We start from the raw sequence: 19,944 nt of genomic DNA on the forward strand, positions 1-19,944 counted from the left end.
GTGTAAGTGAGATTACACCTGGAGTATTGTGTTCAGTTTTAGTCTCCTTACCCGAGAAAGGACGTACTGCCGCAGAGATTCACTAGGTTAATGCCAGAGCTGAAGGGGTTGGATTACGAGGAGAGGTTGAGTAGACTGGGACTGTACTTGTTGGAATTTAGAAGGATGAGGGGGGATCTTATAGAAACATATAAAATTATGAAGGGAATAGATAGGATAGATGTGGGCAGTTGTTTCCACTGGCGGGTGAAAGCAGAACTAGGGGACATAGCCTCAAAATAAGGGGAAGTAGATTTATGAAAAATGAAATGAAAATTGCTTATTGTCAGGAGTAGGCTTCAATGAAGTTACTGTGAAAAGCCCCTAGTCGCCACATTCCGGCGCCTGTCCGGGGAGGCTGGTACAGGAATTGAACCGTGCTGCTGGCCTGCTTTAAAAGCCAGCGATTTAGCCGAGTGAGCTAAACCAGCCTCCAAGACTGAGCTTAGGAGGAACTTCTTCACCCTAAGGGTTGTGCATCTATGGAATTCCCTGCCCAGTGAAGCAATTTAGGCTCCTTCATTAAATGTTTTCAAGATAAAGATAGATAGTTTTTTGAAGAATAAAGGGGTATGGTGTTCGGGCGGGAAAGTGGAGCCGAGTCCACAAAAGGCCAGCCATGGTCTCATTGAATGGCGGAGCAGGCTCGAAAGGCCAGATGGCCTACTCCTGCTCTTAGTTCTTCCGTTTAATGCTGTTTCTGCACTGTAAGTACTTTATAACATCGCAAAAAGACGCGATCAGTTACTGCACCAAACTGGATATTGATACTCACGTTTCTGTGCTCCATTGAAGAGAGCTCGATCTTTGGGAGTGTCGCCAACTTCAATAATCTTTGCACCTGCCAGAAGCTGCATGATGAGACCAGACGTGACAATCGGCGAAATACCAAGTTCCATCAGTGTACCTAAATTTAAAATGTTCTTTTAATATCATTAACAATATTTTCAAAGTGTTTCATTATCACATTTAGTACATTCCAAACTGCAACATCTATTTTAACTTCGGCATTAGTGATGGTAACTATTTAGACTTGCCTCCAGTTAGAACAACATCTGTCTAAAGGATCAAAGTTTCTATGCTGTGCAACCTGATCTGTGAAAAAGCAAACCAAGTGCAATTAGGGAAGCTATCTGTCCAAAATTAGCTTGCATCTGGAGATAGCACTCTGAGCTGTAGAACAATGTTAGTTACACTGTTGGTCTTTGAGGAAGCAACCAGATATAAATAAATCATGAACAGCACACAAGCACTTTATCAAACTGGGCCAGATCTACAACGGAGTATGCTTTGAAATACCAATCAACTTGCTTGCTAAATGCTGAAGGGACAATAAAAGAACAAACAACACACTAGTGAGATTCCATGGATGAAGAAAGACACAAAGGAACTCTTCAGGGTTGGGAAAGAGGCGTACACAAACAGCAACATGATCAGAGAAAATATGAATACTAGGATAACAAGGGCAGTACGGTAGCATTGTGGTTAGCACAATTGCTTCACAACTCTAAGGTCCCAGGTTCGATTCACGGCTTGGGTCACTGTCTGTGCGAAGTCTGCACATCCTCCCAGTGTCTGCGTGGGTTTCCTCCGGGTGCTCCGGTTTCCTCCCACAATCCAAAGATGTGCAGGTAAGGTGGATTGGCCATGCTAAATTGCCCTTAGTGTCCAAAGATGTGCAGGTTAGGTGGATTGGCCATGCTAAATTGCCCACTCGTGTCCAATAGGTCAGGTAGGTTTATGGGGATAGGGCAAAGGCATGGGATTAAGTAGGGTGCTCTTTCCAAGGGCTGGTGCAGAATCGTAGGGATTCTATGATTAAAGGGGTAGACAAGATGATACCACAGGCAATGTAGACATGACAGTGAACAATGGAGATGAGCAATGTCATAAGGGCATTTAGAATAAATGTATTGATCATCCAGATGATTTGCATTCACATATTTTAAATGAGAGAGCAGAGACATTGCTACCCAAATAATTTGTTAGAAAAAGGTGTGCTCGAGGACTGATGTAATTCCAAAGATACGCTAAATTAATCCAGGGATAGGCGGAGTTTTATTCTCTCGGGAAATTGAAGGATATGGTGAGCAGGCAGAAAATGGGAGTTGAAGCCCTAGATCAGAAATGATCACACTGAATGGCGGGGCAGCATGAGGGGGCCATAGAACATACAGTGCAAAAGGTTGTTTACTCCTGTTATTTATTGTGTTCTATGTTTAAGGGGGATATAACATGTCCAGGGAATTGCAGAAGTCAGTTTATAACAACAGTGGTAAGAAACATAACGGAACCCATAACAAAAATGCGAGGAAAAAAAAGGAATACCTCGAAATGAAAAATATAATGGTCAGCATGGATTTCAAAAGGGAAGATCGTGCTTGACCAACCTTATTGAATGTTTTAAAGTAGTAACGAAGTTGATGATAATCTTTATTAGTGTCACAAGTAGGCTTACATTAACACTGCAATGATGTTACTGTGAAAATTCCCAAGTCGCCACACTCTGATGCCTGTTCGGGTACACGGAGGGAAAATTCAGAACGTCCAATTCACCTAACAAGCACATCTTTCAGGACTGGTGGGATGAAACCAGAGCACCCAGAGGAAACCCCATGCAGACATGGGGATAATGGTAATGCAGTACATGTAACTTCCTGGATTTTCAAAATGCTTTTAATCAGGTCTCCGACAGTAGACTAATAATTAAGCGAGAACGTGGGGGCAGAATGGTTTATGGGCTGGCTTCAAGACAGAAAGCAGAGAGTGGGAGTAAAGGGTAGCTATTCAGAGCGGCAGAAAGGGGAAAGTGACGTTCCACAAGGTTCAGTTCGAGGACCGCTGATGATAACCATTGTTTAAATGCATCTTTAATACTATATTATATAGAGGAGATAGAGACACTTGGAGACGATTGAGGAGGATGATAGCAGAAATGTGCAAAAATATATAATTTAAATATCAGGAAGGAATTCACTAACTATTTTCCTTTCTCTGGGGCAGCTCGGGTGGGGGGAAAAGAGATAGAGACAGAGAAGCTTGGGGTGACCTCGTATGACTTAGTAGAGGTGGCTTTTAAGATAAAGGCTTTGATACAGTGGATACAGAGAGAAACTTATCTTGTGGTGAAGAGCATAACCAGGAGGCCGTCAACGTGAGTGGCCAAGAAATCCAAAGGGAATTCGGAAAAAACCTCTTTACTCAAGAGTGATGAGAATGTAAAACCTGCCACCACAGGGAGTGGCTGAAGCAAATACTTAAGATGCATTCACGGCAAGCATACAGGGAAGACAGATTTAGATTAGGAATGATGGGAGGAGGCTCGAGTGGAGCATAGACACTAGCATGTACTAATTGTGATAAACAAGTACCATGCACAGGGACAGATCAACGTAATGTACATGTTACCTACATCAATTTTTCAGCTACATTGGAACAAGGGGATTTGCTCCTATTCCAGTTATTCCATCAAATGTTTGGCAAGCTCTGGAATTTTGAGCAATCTCCAACTCAAGGATCTTCTCAGGAATGATCCAACATATTTCACCAGAAAGTGATTAAGATGGCGTTCTGCATGCACAACATAACCTCACAGTTTCAAATTTCCTATTGAGTGTAACTGGTGACCAGGTATTTACACAGAGCTGAAACCCAGAGAAATTATGGTTCATGTGGAACAAACAATACTAGAGTTTGAACAGTTACTTTCACAATGGAGCCTGGAGTAACCATGCTGGTTAATCTCTTTCCTGCTTTTGACAGCACAGGAAGAGGAGAGAGAACACTATTGAGCTCCAATTGCATTCCCGTACCAGCCTCCCCGAACAGGCGCCAGAATGTGGTGACTAGGGGCTTTTCACAGTAACTTGATTTGAAGCCTACTTGTGACAAGAAGTGGTTTTCATTTCATATCAAAGCGATGAGGAATGGAGGCTGACGGGCGCACCAGGTCTGTCAATGGGCAGTGAAGAGGTGGTTGGTCCCATGTGTCTCTTGGGCCATGCAAGTGCCACTCCTCTACCGAAACTAACCCTGGCCATCAAGTTTCATTCAATTACCTCTGTTTGAAGCCAGAATAACTCTCATCCAGTAGAAGGGATCTGCAGAATCCGAAGACATGATACCAAATAAAGGAATCTGAAGAGATTTAAAAACAAACTAGTTTATAATTGTACCTATTATAAAATGCTAATTACACTCGAAACAAGATAAGTAGATGGGGGTAACCTGAAACACACAATACTGGAAACACGGTTACTCGGCACCTGTGGCTGGGACGGGGGAGTTAAGTCAACTTGTTGCTTCTCTCCACAGGTGCCCACTGAAAAATACTTCGGGTTTTTTCTTAATAAAGATTCTGTACAAGGAATCATCCTGTAAATTAATTAAACCCTCGGTTAAATTACTGGAACTTTGTTTCCAGTCTGAATGCCTCAAAAGTGAAACAAGCAACTTCAACAAGTTTGTAAATGACTGACCTGGCAACAGACTAAGAAGATGAAGAGAGTAATCGCCGTCCATAGTACTTTTTCTCGAAACTGAATCTGGAAAAACAGAATTAGAGCACAAACACTGGATCAACCTATATACCAAAATTCTAGGAACAGTAACAGGACAAGCCAAAGCCAGATCCTCAAATACGCTGCACAATTCAATTATACCATGGCTGATCTGAGCCCGAACTCCATTCACCCACCATAGCTTCATTTTCTTAGCTAACAAAAATTTAGTCAATTTTAGAAATAAAAATTGAGCTGGCATCTACTGTTTTCTTTGGTAAAATTTCCTACACTTTTATCACAATCTGCGTGGAAGTGTTTCCTAAATTCTTACACCAGCTCAAAGATCTAACTCGGGGCCACATTTGTACATTTCTCTAACTCAATGGCCGATCAGCAAAGTTTGGAAAGATGAGGCTTAGCAAAATAATAAACTGAATTTTTAATATTTTAAGGAATATTTTAACAATTGCTGAACAATCGTAAAGCAACGATTTATCGACAAATTGAGTTTTTTAAAAAAGCAAGCAATAAAAATTACCAGATTGCTGGAGGGTCCGTGTATGTACGTGGGACTGTGCACGAGGAAGAGAGAAACTAGACTTGACACAAAGCAGACTCACCTCCACCCTCAACTCAATCAGACCCACTTATCGCTCCCACACACTCAAAACTTCAACCTTACTAAGCACAACACGGCTTTGCCAAGACCACACACCGTGCTCTAGCCTTGCCATTGCTGTCGCGTCCGTCCCCCCCCCCCCAAACTTCGGGCTCCTGCCTCGCCATTGGCTGTCTCCCCGCGCGACAGTCAAACATGCCTTCACCTCTCTCACCCACCAACCTTCAGCACCATGTTCCCTATTCCTCCAATCAGAGACTGTTTCTCTGCCTCATTTGCTGCTGATAGGGTGATAGTGAGCCTATCAGCAGCAAGCAGGGAAGATAAACAGCATGTGATTGGAGGGGCAGCTTCAAGTGGAATCTTGCATTGAAATTCAACCAGAAGGCAGGAACTTTGCAAACTGCACAGGGTAGGGCTCCCTGGCCATCCCTTAAAATAGTCTGATCGAACCAATCAATATTCCGAAAGCTTCACTCAAGCAACCTATTGAATCTTCTACAACCCAGGGCAGCCTAGTTTTTACATTGGTAGTTACACATCACCCAAGAAATGAAGACTGCAATCACCAGAATGTTAAATAGAACATGCATCGTACTGAAATATCTCAAATATTGAATGGCACATGCAAGGTAAACCTAAAAAACTAATTCAAGGCGAGTCAGGCCAATGGAAACTCAAGTCACTGAAACAAAAGCAGGGAGACCTTAGGGGAAAAACCTTTCAAACGTGTTAAACCCCAGAATAATCAACCAAATTAGCAGAGAAAGATGTTAGGGGATGTCACACTCCACTCAATTTGGCATCTAATGCCAGTTACAAAAATCATAAAAATGTCTTACAAGTTAGGCCAACAAGGTTCCTGCTCACAGGCTTGTTACATGAAAATGTATAACATGTATCCACTCGTAATACAACATGAATAACATGCCATCATTCCCACTGCACAACTATTTTCCATACTTACTTTGCAATTAACCAGCTAATTTTGGTTAGCTACACCATATCGTCATAAACCAGCAAACAGTATCCCCTCAAACTGGATCATAAGAGTGGATTTATTGTGTGGGTACAGCAGCATAGTGGTCACGCTATTGGACAAATACTCTGGAGACACCAGTCAAAATCCCTCCAGAGCAGCTGGGCTAATTTAAATTCAGTCAATTAAATAAATCAGGAATGAAAAAAGTAGCAGTAACAATGAACATGAAACGATCATTGGTTATTTTAAGAAACCCATCTAATTCACAAATGTCCTTCAGGCAAAGACTTTATCAGGACTGATCTAAAAGTGACTCCAGCTCTATAGCAATGAACTGCCCTCTGAACTGGCCTAGCAAGCCACTAAGTTGTATCCAAGGCAGCGGTTCACAAGGGATGGGCAGTAACTGCTGGTGCTGCACAGGCTCGGTGTTTAGGAGGATCAGGGAGGAACAAAAGGCAACAACCAACCAGCCCATTTTAAAGAAATCACCAGCAGGTTTTCACGCCACTCTGGATTAACACACTAACGTATGAATTAAGAAAAGGCCACTCGGCCCCTCGAGCCAATACGATAATGACTTCTCTGATTTTAACATCAACCCACATTCCTGCCGGCCCCTGATAACCTTTCTCACCCTTGTTAATCAAGAATCGATTCAACTCCAACTTTAAAATATTCAACGGTCTTCTTCCACTGCCTTTTGAGGAAGGGAGTGCCAGAGACTCACGGCCCTCAGGAACAAATTCTCCTCACCTCGGTCTTAAATAAGCAACTCCTGAAATATTGATCCAAAGGCTTCAAATCACACAGCTAGAAACATAGGGCAGCACGGAAGCACAGTGGTCAGCACAGCTGCTTCACCGCTCCACGGACCCAGATTAGATTCCCGGCTTGGGTCACTGTCTGTGCGGAGTCTGCACTTTCTCCCCCGTGTCTGCGTGGGCTTCCTCCGGGTGCTCCGGTTCCCTCCCACAGTCCAAAGACGTGCAGGTTAGGTGGATTGGCCATGCTAAATTGCTCCTTAGTATCCAAAAATGGTTAGGTGGGGTTATGGGGAGAGGGTGGAAGTGTGGGGATAGGGTGGAGGTGTGGGCTTGGGTAGGATGCTCTTTTCAAGGGCCAGTGCAGACTCGAATGGCTGAATGGCCTCCTTCTGCACTGTAAATTCTATAATTTCAATTAAATAAATCCAAAATAAAAAACAATATTGGTAACGGTGACCAGGAAACTACAGCCATAAAAAAATACCTGGCTCGATGATGCCCTTTGGGGCAGGAAATCTGCCATCCTTACCGTGACTGGCCTTGACATGACTCCAGACCCATGTAAAGTGGCTTGCTCTTCACTGATGGCTGAAATGGGCTAGTAAGTCACTCAACTGCAATCAAGGCAGCAGCTCACCATCACGTAGACCATTAGGGATGGACATACAAATTAGGAGTGGACCATTCTGCCCCTAGAGCCTGCTCCGCCATTCAATTAAACCATGACTGATCTGATTTTAACTTCAACCCCACCTTCCTGCAGACCCCGATAAACTTCCATCCGCTTGTTGTTAATCAAGAATCTGTTTAACTCTACCATCAAAATATTCAAAGACTCTGCTACCACTGTCTTTTGAGAAAATGCTCCAGAGACTCAAATATCGGACAGAAAAAATTCTCATCTCGGTTTTAAATGAGCAACCTTTTATTTTGCCACGGTGACCCCTAGTTCTGGATTCTCCGACAAGAGGAAACATTGTCGCCACATCCACCCTGTCAATATCCCTCAGGATCTTTAAAGTTTCAATCAAGTCACCTCCTACCCTCCTAAACATTAGCGATATGAACCAAATATTTCCAATCTTTCCTCATGAAAATCACTTTATTGTCACGAGTAGGCTTCAATGAAGTTACTGTGAAAAGCCCCTAGTCGCCACATTCCGGCACCTGTCCGGGGAGGCTGGTACGGGAATCGAACCGTGCTGCTGGCCTGCTTTAAAAGCCAGTGATTTAGCTGAGTGAGCTAAACCATAAGACAACTCGTCGATTCCTGGCATTAGTCCAGTACTAGCCTCCCCGGACAGGCGCCGGAATGTGGTGACTAGGGGCTTTTCACAGTAACTTCATTGAAGCCTACTCGTGACAATAAGCGATTTTCATTTCATTAAACCTTCTCTGAACTGTTTCTAACACATTTGCATCTACCCTTAAATAAAGGAGACAAATACTGTACACATACTCCAGATGTGGTCTCACCAGTGTCTTGCACAACTGAAGCATAACTGTTATAATCAATTCCCATCACAATTAATGATAACAGTCCAATAACTTTCCTAATTATTGCCTACTCGTGACAATAAAGCGATTTCTAGGACACCCAGATCCCTCTGCATCTCAGAGCTCGGCGATCTCTTACCATTTATATAATGAGCTTTTTTATTCTTCCTGTCAAAATGGACAATTTCACATTTCTCTATTACACTCCATTTGCCAGATTGGGTCACTGTCTGTGACGTTCTTTTTGTGTCTGAGCATGTATCCTCCGACTGCTCTGGTTTCCTCCCACAAGTCCCGGAGGACGTGCTTGTTAGGTGAATTGGACGTTCTGAATTCTCCCTCCGCGTACCCGAACAGGCGCCGGAGTGTGGCGACTGGGTGAATTTCACAGTAACTTCATTGCAGTGTTAATGAAAGCCTACTTGTGACAATAATAAAGATCATCAAGAACTCCAACAAATTGGTTAAACATAAAACCATGTTGACTCTGCCTGATTGCAGGCCGAGTGCCATTATCACATTTTTCATAATGGATTCTAACATATTCCCGATGACCGATATTAGGCTAACTGGCCTGTAGTTTCTTGCTTTCTGTCTCCCTGCCTTTTTAAATGAAGGAGTTACATTTGCTATCTTCCAATCTAATGGAACTTTCCCCTAATCTAGGGAATTTTGGAAATTTAAAACCAATGCATCAACTATCTCATTAGCCACACCTTTCAAGACTTAGGGTGAAGATCAACCAGGCCAGGGGATTTGTCAGCTCGCAGACCCAACAATATGCTCAATACCACTTCCCTAGTGATTGTAATTTTACTGAGTTTGTCCTTCCCATTCCTTGATTTATTCGGATTAGGAACCCAGCACAGCATTCTTGGAGCCGCTGTCCAATTGCCATACCATAGCATACAGGCTGCAATACAGCACTCAGCTCTGTTCCAAATGAAGTTAGGCATTGTAACAATTCTTCCAATGTGGAAGTAACCATATTTCAGACTAAAGCGTATACAGTTGTGACCAATATCTTTTAAATGAGGCTCGAAATAGTAAGAGCGAACTAGACATGATTTTCAATGTTAGCCGGGTTTGCCTGTATGAGTATGAATTGCACGTTATTGGAATTTAAAACATAAGAATGAGGAGTCTCAAGAACTCAAGTGTTAATATACACAGGTTAGAGGGGCTGCTCAGCACACTGGGCTAAATCGCTGCCTTTGAAAGCAGACCAAGGCAGGCCAGCAGCAAGGTTCGATTCCCGTAACAGCCTCCCCGAACAGGCGACGGAATGTGGCGACTAGGGGCTTTTCACAGTAACTTCATTGAAGCCTACTCGTGACAATAAGCGATTTTCATTTAATTTCATGCAGGTTAATTGCACTCCCAAAGCACAAAGATAACAAGTCACCTAAAAATAACACACCGACAGCCACATCCGCAGCGTCTTAATTCCAATCTCCAGAGAGGAAATAGAGGCTGTGCTCCCAGTGGCATAGACTAGGTTAAACAACCTCGCACCTGGCTAATGAGAGCTACAGTTTATAGAGCTATATATTCAGTAAACTGGGTACTGTACCTGAAATTTCATACAGTTACAAATGGTGTGGCCGTACAATTTTAGATGTGCTGAAATACCTTCATACCAACACACCACTCGCATATGCCATCTACCTTTCTGTAATGACACTTTTAGGGAAGAAGAAATTGCAGAATACAAAAATGGACAACAAGTTTACCTTTCTCTCTGGTTTTTGGATTTCTGGTAACACCGCACAGAATGGTTTGATAACTTCAAGGAATTTTACTGGAAAGCAAGGAAAGCACAATTAATTATAGAAATACAACAAAAATCAAACATGCGGCACCAAACACAGTAAAATATTTATAACATGGACAGGGAATGGGTGGTGACAGTTAATCAAAATGCCAGTTAATGGACAGTTCCATTTACATGTAACAAGCATTCAGGAAGAACAGTATGCTTTTTACTTTTAATATTTAACAGAATATCAAAAACAAAGTATAAAATAACGCAGTATACTAGTATGGTTTCCAGATAACTTCTTCATTGCTTCCAGTTGGTAAACTAATGAATCACATTAGGGGATCGGAAATCCAGGGAGCAGAGAATTCCGGTTCATTAGAGTGCCAGATAACACAAAGTGTACTGAAATCCTCAGGTCTGGCTCAGGCATCAGCAGAAACTCTTCAGCGATCCACTGTCAACCAGTTTTAATTCGGAGTTCTTCGATTCCCCACCAAATTAACGTCTGAGAAAAAAAACCCTGACTTTGGGACCCCGGTGCTGTGAGGCAGCAGTGCTAACCACTGTGCCACCGTGCTGTCCTAACTCATTTTTTAATACATTGATCAAATCTGCTTCTCACCACCCTCTCAGAAAGTCTCTTCCAGACTCCAACCACCCTCTGGGTGAAAACATTTTTTCTCACATCCCGTCTACTGCTTTTGCCCATTATTTTGAATCCGTGTCCTTGATGTTCCCTATCAGACTATCAGCATTGACAATATGACACTGGAGGTTGTTGATAGCTTCACACATCTAGACTCTGCTATCACCAACAATCTGACACTTGATACTGAAGTTAAGCATCACAAAAGCTGCAGTTTATGTCCTGATTGAGGACACCAAACTGTGCGTCTACTAAGCCTGTGTCCTCAGTGCACTCTACAGAGGTGAGACCTGGACAACAAACATATACTAGGTAGAAGAGCTGAATAGTTCCCATGCTCATCTGTCTCAGCATCTCTTGGCTGGACAAGGTGACCAACGAGTCCCTGGAGCGTGCTAATTCCGCTCGCATACACACTGCCAAGTCAAAAAAATCTGCACTGCCTACGTTGATTGGATGGATGGCGGTCATATACCCAAAGACCTTCTGTGCGGTCAACTGGCCATGGCCTTATGGGAGTCTTTGCCACCGTAACAAGGACACCTGCAAATGAGATATGAAGATGGTGGACACTGACAACTGGGATACAGTTGCTGACGACTGTGAGCTCTGGAGGCTGACTGTTTGGGAGTGCGATCAGAAACGGAAAGCTCAGCTAGATGAGAATAGAGTCCAGGGAAAACCGAGACCAGCGAATCATACAAAAACCATCACTGTATGAGATGGAAGGCTGCCACCAAACACGTTCAGCAAGCTGGGTCCGTGTTCTTCAGAAAAGCACAGACATTAGATGCAAGTGTTTTTTTTAAATTTAGAGTACCCAAATCATTTTTCCAATTAAGGGGCAATTTAGCGTGGCCAATCCACCTAGCCTGCGCATCTTTGGGTTGGGGGGGGGCAAAACCCACGCAAACACGGGGAGAAGGTGCAAACACCATACAGACAGTGACCCAGAGTCAGGATCGAACCTGGGACCTCGGCGCTGTGAGGCAGCGTGCTGTCCTGACATTGGGTTTAAGTTAATGGATTTTATGAAGGAAAGGACTAGATTGTGTTGTTGCAGGTCAGTTATTTCAACTAAATAGGTCCAGAATGACATAGGGGCCACACTTTATGATTATTTAAAAGCACAATTAGGTTGGATACTAGTTGGTTCTGTAATCAAATATTAGCGGATCAGTCGAACAGCCTGATTTCCCTTCAAATTACTTGCTTTTGGCAGAGGTGAAGATGATCACATACAAGAAATAGATATCCTGTTTCACTGAGAATGCCTGGATTAAGACTGATGGCCCAAAGAGACTGGAGGAGAATTCTGCAGTCTGGGTGAAGGAGCGTAAGGTATGATGGAAAAAAGGCATCAAAATTCCGTAGGGCACCCATAACTGGCTGCCCTTCATCTTTGCACGAGCTCAAATTCATACAGATGACAAGAAAGACATGTTCCACCCAGAAAATGTGGCCTGTAAACTCAAAGATGACGTAAACTGTTGAACGGAGCCATTGTCCCCATGAGGCTTCATTGCGCCAGGGACCCAGGTTTGATTCCCGGCAGGGTCAAAGTTTGCACGTTCTCCCCATATCTGTGTGGGTTTCCTCCGGGTGCTCCGGTTTCCTCCCACAGTACAAGGATGTGCAGGTTAGATGGACTGGCCATGCTAAATTGCCTCTCAAGTATCGAACGGTTAGGTGGGGTTGTTGGGTTACAGAGATAGGGGTTAAGTAGGCTGTGGGGTTAAGTAGGGTGCAGACTCGATGGGCCGAATGGCCTCCTTTTGCACTGTAAATTCTATGATCTACGAATGGTGTTGTGGGTCTTCAAGTCACAGGTTGATCTCAAGAAGCTACCGAAAACGATTGAAAATGCAGATTTTTACGTTTTATTGGGCGAGGACACAATCCTTTGATGGTACCAATGGCACTATAAAAAGGTAAGGTGAAAATGCTATTCCCAGATACAAAATAATGGATCCTCTACCCACTAGTGTAGTTGGAACGGACAGCTCTGATGTGTCAGACTGTGTCACGCTATTGTGCACTGCTCAAAATACAGGGTGCACCAGGCAGACCTTTCATTAAGATAATACAATTAGTTAGAGAGAGTTATCAATTTCAATCAATTTATCAAAGAGAAAACAAATTGTAAATGTCTAACGAACAAATTGTAAATTCCTAAACGACCCTCCTATGGACTGACCTGATTAATAGATCCTGTAAGTTTGTGTCTATGTATTTACATTATGTACCTTGTGTTGCCCTTTTATGTATTTTCTTTTCATGTACTAAATTATGTGTTTGAGCTGCACGCAGAAAAATACTTTTCACTGTACCTTGGTACACGAGATAAGAAACAAATCCAATCCAAATGCTTGTTACCTCAATAAAATGCTGAATGTACTGGGTCCTATAGGACAGTTTAAGAGGTTGAATTATTTTCCCATGTAAACTTAAAAGCACATTAATTAGTGAGCCTTTTGGAAGTTAAAACAAATGACTCATTGCCAGCTCTCTACAAGGCAAACATGACTACCCAACTCTCCTGCCCTTCTCCCCATAGCTCTGAAAATTATTTTCTTCACATAATTATCCAATTCTCTTTCGAAAGCCCCGATTGAATCTGCTTCCACCACGCTCCTGGACAGTGCATCCCAGATCCTAACCAGTCACGGCTTAAAAGAGGTGGTCATCCTGCCTCGGGTTCTTTTGCCAATCATCTTAAATCAGTTTCCTCTGCTTCTCGAACGTTCCGCCAATGGGAACAGTTTTCCCCATCTCGCATGATTTTAATCACCTCCATCCAATCCCCACTTTCCTAAAGAGAACAACCCCGCTTCGCCATGTAGCGGATGTGTCTCACCCTCAGAGCCACACTATTTTTTTGACCCTCTTCAATCCCTTCACTTGTAAAGTGTAGTTCTCAGGTTGGAGACAACACTCCAGAGGAAGCCGGACCTGTGTTTTCATAAAGGTAAAGGTGGAGGTATGCTTGGAATTATTTACTTAACCATATGACTACCTACCATTGTTATGTAATGTACTTTTAAGTTGTTTCAGGAAATAAAATTAAGTTCAAGAAATTCATTATATTTTTCTTCTTTGCACCATGGACACCCTGCACAATGGTTCACAACACTGCAGCTTAACTACTCCATTAAGCAAACACTGACAGTTTCACCAAGATATCATTGATGGACTAAAAATGATGTCAATAGATATCAGCCTATTGATACCTCGGTCTGAGCACCACAATGCCTTGAACTAAGCTGGCACACACCTCAGTGCTGCACTGTCGATGCATCAGAGCACCATTCTGAAGAGTAGTTGGTGTCCTGACTAATCTTTATCCCTCGACCAACATAGGATTGAATTTGCAGAAGAGACAGGAGAGGGTGGGGTCGCATTAACTGAGGAGTCAGTTACCTCAGTGTGGAGGGACGATACCTTGGAAGATTCTTCAAATGAGACTGTGGGTAGAAATTTGAAATAAAAAGGGGGCCAGTCACATTGCTGAGAGAGTATTTATAGGTCTCAAAAAGTCAGTGGGCAATAAAGGAGCAGATGCGCAGACAATTCACTGAGGTGTGTAAAATATTTATTTTTTCTTTTTAAAAAATAAATTTAGAGTACCCAATTATTTTTTCCAATTAAGGGGCAATTTAGCGTGGCCAATCCACCTAACCTGCACATCTTTGGGTTGTGGGGGCGAAACCCACGCAGACACGGGGAGAATGTGCAAACTCCTCACAGACAGTGACCCAGGGCTGGGATTCGAACCCAGGTCTTCAGTGCCATAGGCAGCAATGCTAACCACTGTGCCACCATGCTGCCCATGGTGTGTAAAATAATAATGAGGTAATTATATTACGGGTTTTCAACTTCCCCGACATTAATTGGGAAAGTCAGTGTGAAAGAGTTCTGAAATGTATTCAGGAGTTTTTTATGTCCATATATAGAAGGCCAAAGAATGGATAACGCAGTGCTGGATCTAATTCTGGGGAACAATTTAAGTTTGTTATGGAAAAGGAAAAAGATATTCTGCAAAAACTGGGGGGGGGGGGGGGGGGGGGGGGGGGGGGGGGGGGAGAGGAGAGAGGAGGTTTAATAAAAAGGCAAGATCTGGCCAACAATCTGGGCTTCAAAACAGAAATGATTGGGAGAGTACAAGCCCTGTTTAGGATGAAATGTAGGAGCTGCAAGCCCAGAGAACCCCAGATGTCTTAGAATATTCAGGGCTGGATAAGAAAGAAGAGAGAGGCTTTTAGCAGGTACAAAGGGCGCAAATCAGCAGAGGTCTTAGTGGATTATACAAAGTGCAGGAGGAACTGAAGACAGCAACTAGGAGAGCAAGTTGTTGGAGGGAGCATGAAAAACATTGGTGGTAGGATCAAGGAGAATCCCAAGATATTCTACAAGTATATTAAGGGGAAGAAGATAACCAGGGAAAGAGTAAGGACCAAGGGGAAATCTGTGCATGGAGCCATATGACTTTGGAGGGTGATAAACGAGTATTTCACATCTGTCTTCACTCAGGATGATGTAGATACAGAATTTGGAGAGGGGCTTGTGAGGTTTTTCAACAGTTTGACATGAGGAGTGAGGGGGGTATTGGAGATTTTGGCAGGCTTAAAAATTAACAAATCTCCAGGCCGGATGAGTTGTACCCTAGGCTGCTTACCCAAATTTTTAATTCCTCTCTGGCCGCAGGGGAGGTGCCAGAGGATTGGAGGACAGCTAATGTCGTTCCACTTTTCAAGAAGGGTGGCAGTGATAAACTAGGGAATTTAAGGTGCGAGGGGCAAGGTTTAGAGTAGATGCATGAGGCAAGTTTTGTTTACACAAGAGGGTAGTGGGTGCCTGGGAACTCGCTGTCGGAGGTGGTGGAAGCAGGGACGATAGTGACGTTTAAGGGGCATCTTGACAAATACATGAATAGGATGGGAATAGAGGGATATGTACCCTGGAAGTGCAGAAGATTTTAGTTTAGACGGACAGCATGGTCAGCACAGGCTTGGAGGGCCGAAGGGCCTGTTCCTGTGCTGTACTTTTCTTTGAACAGAACAATAAGTCTCATATTAGTGAAAGTAAAACTATTGGGAGAAAATTCTGAAAGAGAAAATTAATCTCCACTTGGAGAGGCCAGGTTTGATCAGGGATAGTCTGCATGACTTTGTCAGAGGGAGGTCAGTGTGTGCAGATCAGCATAGTGCAGCTGATGTAATTTTATATGGATTTCAGCAAAGCCTCGAACAAGGTCCCCACATGAGACTAATTAGTGATATGGTGACGTGTAGATGCCAGCGTTGGACTGGGGTGAGCACAGTAAGAAGTCTTACAACACCTTTTAAGACTTCTCAGTGCTAAGGGACAGAGGATGGTGGTAGAAGGCTGTCCGTCTGACTGGAGCTTGGTGTCTAGTGGAACATTACAGGGAACTGTGCTGGGTCCCTTATTGTCAGTGATAAAATAGCTTTTCACCCAGAGTGTGATGGGAGTGGAAGGCACTGCCTGGGAGGGTAGAGGCCGGAAACCTCACAACCTTTAAAAAGCACTTGAAATGTCATAACATTCAAGGCTATGGGCCAAGTGCTGGAAAGTGGGATTATTATAGATTTGTTGGTGCAGACTCGATGAGCCGAAGGGCCACTTCTGTACTATATCACTGCATAACATCAGAAGGTCATGGGAACGGGGAGGGAAGCCAATGCAAGTGATTCCGTATTGATAGTGCGGTCCCTATCCAGCTAGAGCCGACGGACTGTCTGCCCAGGATTAAAGATCCCTCAGCCATATTCAGGTGGGTTCTTCCTGTTGTCAATACTTAGCACCAACGAACGTCACCAAAGCAGATTATCTGGTCGTTATCACATTCGTGGGGGACTGCTGCCTTTGGATTGTCTGCCACGTTTCCTATCTTACAAAAGCGGCTGGAACGAGCTTTGGGAACGTCTGGCGGGGGTATGCAAGGCGCTACGGTGGTTGGAAACCATTTAAAAAAATAACACAGGCAGAGGACTGACCTTATCCTTATTGCAATAGATGCAGCGTTAAGGGCTGCGGTGCCCATACTCCCCTCTCTCTCACACACACACACCCCACATCGCCAGAACAGTTGAGCCAAGGGGCTGGTTTAGTACACTGGCTTTTAAAGCAGACCAAAGCAGGCCAGCAGCACGGTTCAATTCCCGTACCAGCCTCCCCGAACTGGCGGCGGATTGCGGTGACTAGGGTTTTTTCACAGTAACTTCATTGAAGCCTACTCGTGACAATAAGCGATTTCCATTTCAATTCTAATTGGGCGGCACTAAAGTACACCAACTGCAGACGATCTAGGCATTAAAACCAGAAGCCCCCAGCAACACAACTGGGAAGAGTTGCGGAAGGAACCATGACGATCTGGTTTGAACCCTGGCACTCCTGCCCCAGGATGTCAATGGGGGGTTCAATGGGAATTGGGGGGTAATTTTGAGGTTAATTGGGATGGGGTTGGCTGCTGCTGTTAATTGGCTTGGCTGCTGCTGTTCTCAGGCTTCAATATAAAGGGCGACGTGGCACTGGAAGCCCCACAGCCGGCGGCCCCGGGCTGGGGAGGGGGGTGGCGGCCGGGCTGAAGGGCGAGGCTCGAGCTTTTAAACTGAACATTAACGGCATTGACCCCCCCCGGGGAAGGGAAGGTGCTCGCCCCCCTTTCAAATCCACCCTCACACTGATAACACCCGGCCTCACATCAGACCGGAGCACCTCCCCTCCCCCGGGCGCCCAAACCCGGCTACAAAAATCACGCGAGGCCCAGGCTTGGCCGCGGCCTCCGGAAGGTGAAGCGGACGGTTTGTTGCCTCGGCGGTGACTTACTGCCCATGTTGGCGGCCTTCTCTCTCGCTCGGTGTCCGCTTGCTGGGTTGGGGAAGGCAGTGGGCCGCCCGCGCTCTTTACCTTCACTCGGTGTCGGAGCGGCTAGAAAGACACGTCAGCTCCCGGCAGCGACAGCAGGGAGCGATGGTCAGCCAATCACAGCCGCGCCCGGGTACCACCTGACCTTCCAGGGCGCCGATCAACCAATCACCGCCGCGCCCGGGTACCACCTGACCCTCCAGGGCGCCGGTCAGCCAATCACAGCCGCGCCAAGGTACCACCTGACCTTACTGCCGGTCACCGAGCCCTAGCCAATCACAGCCCGCGATCGGATACCACATGATCGCCGCCCGCCTCTCCCTCCCCTTCCACTCACGGAAATCACCGACTCGGCGAAGGCAAATTGACGGAACGACACGAACGGTCCTCAGGCCACGTGATCAGCGCCCCACACTGGCTTTTGACGGAAACAGCCGAGGTGACTGACGTCGGCTGGTGACCTTGACGGAAAAGCCCGAAGTAGCAGAGCAGCTGTTCCCACTGGCGCTGTGTTCATCTTGGACAATCTCAGATGTGTTACATTGAATGATATAAAATTTACAACACACATAGAGGCCATTCAGCCCATCCAGGCTCTGCTGGTTGTATTCACCAACTCTATCTCAGCCGTTCTTTTGTGAGGGCCATGAAGAATTCAGCACAAGTTTGTAGAACAAAAATAAAACTTTATTTACAATTACATATATATATACAACAGCAGCAGTAACTCCCTTGCTGCTCACTCCTCTCCAGCTCAGTGTTTGTCAAACATTTTTTCCAGGGACCCATTTTTACCAACCGACCATCCTTCGGGACCCAACCTGGCCAACCTTCGGGACCCAACCTGGCCAACCTTCGGGACCCAACCTGGCCAACCTTCGAGATCCAACCCGGCCAACCTTCGCGACCCAACCTGGCCAAACTTCGGGACCCAACCCGGCCAACCTTCGCGACCCAACCTGGCCAACCTTTGGGACCCAACCTGGCCAACCTTCGCGATCCAACCTGGCCAACCTTCGCGACCCAACCTGGCCAACCTTCGGGACCCAACCTGGCCAACCTTCGCGATCCAACCTGGCCAACCTTCGAGATCCAACCCGGCCAACCTTCGCGACCCAACCTGGCCAAACTTCGGGACCCAACCCGGCCAACCTTCGCGACCCAACCTGGCCAACCTTCGGGACCCAACCTGGCCAACCTTCGCGATCCAACCTGGCCAACCTTCGCGACCCAACCTGGCCAACCTTCGGGACCCAACCTGGCCAACCTTCGCGATCCAACCTGGCCAACCTTCGAGATCCAACCCGGCCAACCTTCGCGACCCAACCTGGCCAAACTTCGGGACCCAACCCGGCCAACCTTCGCGACCCAACCTGGCCAACCTTCGGGACCCAACCTGGCCAACCTTCGCGATCCAACCTGGCCAACCTTCGCGACCCAACCTGGCCAACCTTCGGGACCCAACCTGGCCAACCTTCGCGATCCAACCTGGCAAACCTTCGCAATCCAACCTGGCCAACCATCGCGACCCAACCTGGTCAACCTTCGCGATCCAACCTCGCCAAACTTCGGGACCCAACCTGGCCAACCTTCGCAATCCAACCTGGCCAACCTTCGCGATCCAACCTGGCCAACCTTCGGGACCCAACCTGGCCAATCTTCGCGACCCAACCTGGCCAACCTTCGGGACCCAACCTGGCCAACCTTCGCGATCCAACCTGGCCAACCTTCGGGACCCAACCTGGCCAACCTTCGCGATCCAACCTAGCCAACCTTCGCGACCCAACCTGGCCAACCTTCGGGACCCAACCTGGCCAACCTTCGGGACCCAACCTGGCCTACCTTCGCGATCCAACCTGGCCAACCTTCGCGATCCAACCCGGCCAACCTTCACGACCCAACCTGGCCAACCTTCGCAATCCAACCTGGCCAACCTTCGGGACCCAGCCTGGCCAACCTTCGCGACCCAACCTGGCCAACCTTCGCAATCCAACCTGGCCAACCTTCGGGACCCAACCTGGCCGACCTTCGGGACCCAGCCTGGCCAACCTTCGCAATCCAACCTGGCCAACCTTCGGGACCCAACCTGGCCGACCTTCGGGACCCAGCCTGGCCAACCTTCGCGATCCAACCTGGCCAACCTTCGGGACCCAGCCTGGCCAACCTTCGCGATCCAACCTGGCCAACTTTCGCGATTCAACCCGGCCAACCTTCAGGACCCAACCAGGCCGACCTTCGTGAA

At 45.9% G+C, this 19,944-nt stretch overlaps 1 protein-coding gene across 1 annotated transcript in view; it reads right to left on the reverse strand.

Moving 5' to 3' along the window:
* LOC119973737 (protein transport protein Sec61 subunit alpha-like 1) overlaps nt 1-17,851 on the reverse strand; it is a 29,946-nt gene extending 12,095 nt beyond the window's left edge. The window contains exons 1-5 of the mRNA XM_038812147.1: nt 17,664-17,851; nt 10,140-10,207; nt 4,518-4,583; nt 4,098-4,176; nt 815-946 (exon numbers count right to left, since the gene is read on the reverse strand). Coding sequence (XP_038668075.1) covers nt 815-946; nt 4,098-4,176; nt 4,518-4,583; nt 10,140-10,207; nt 17,664-17,670 — 352 coding nt within the window. The 5' untranslated portion in view covers nt 17,671-17,851. The remainder of the gene's footprint in view (nt 1-814; nt 947-4,097; nt 4,177-4,517; nt 4,584-10,139; nt 10,208-17,663) is intronic.
* Nucleotides 17,852-19,944: the final 2,093 nt, after the last annotated feature.

Source organism: Scyliorhinus canicula, chromosome 11 (genome assembly GCF_902713615.1).
Source record: "Scyliorhinus canicula chromosome 11, sScyCan1.1, whole genome shotgun sequence".
NCBI classification, from domain to species: Eukaryota; Metazoa; Chordata; class Chondrichthyes; order Carcharhiniformes; family Scyliorhinidae; genus Scyliorhinus; species Scyliorhinus canicula.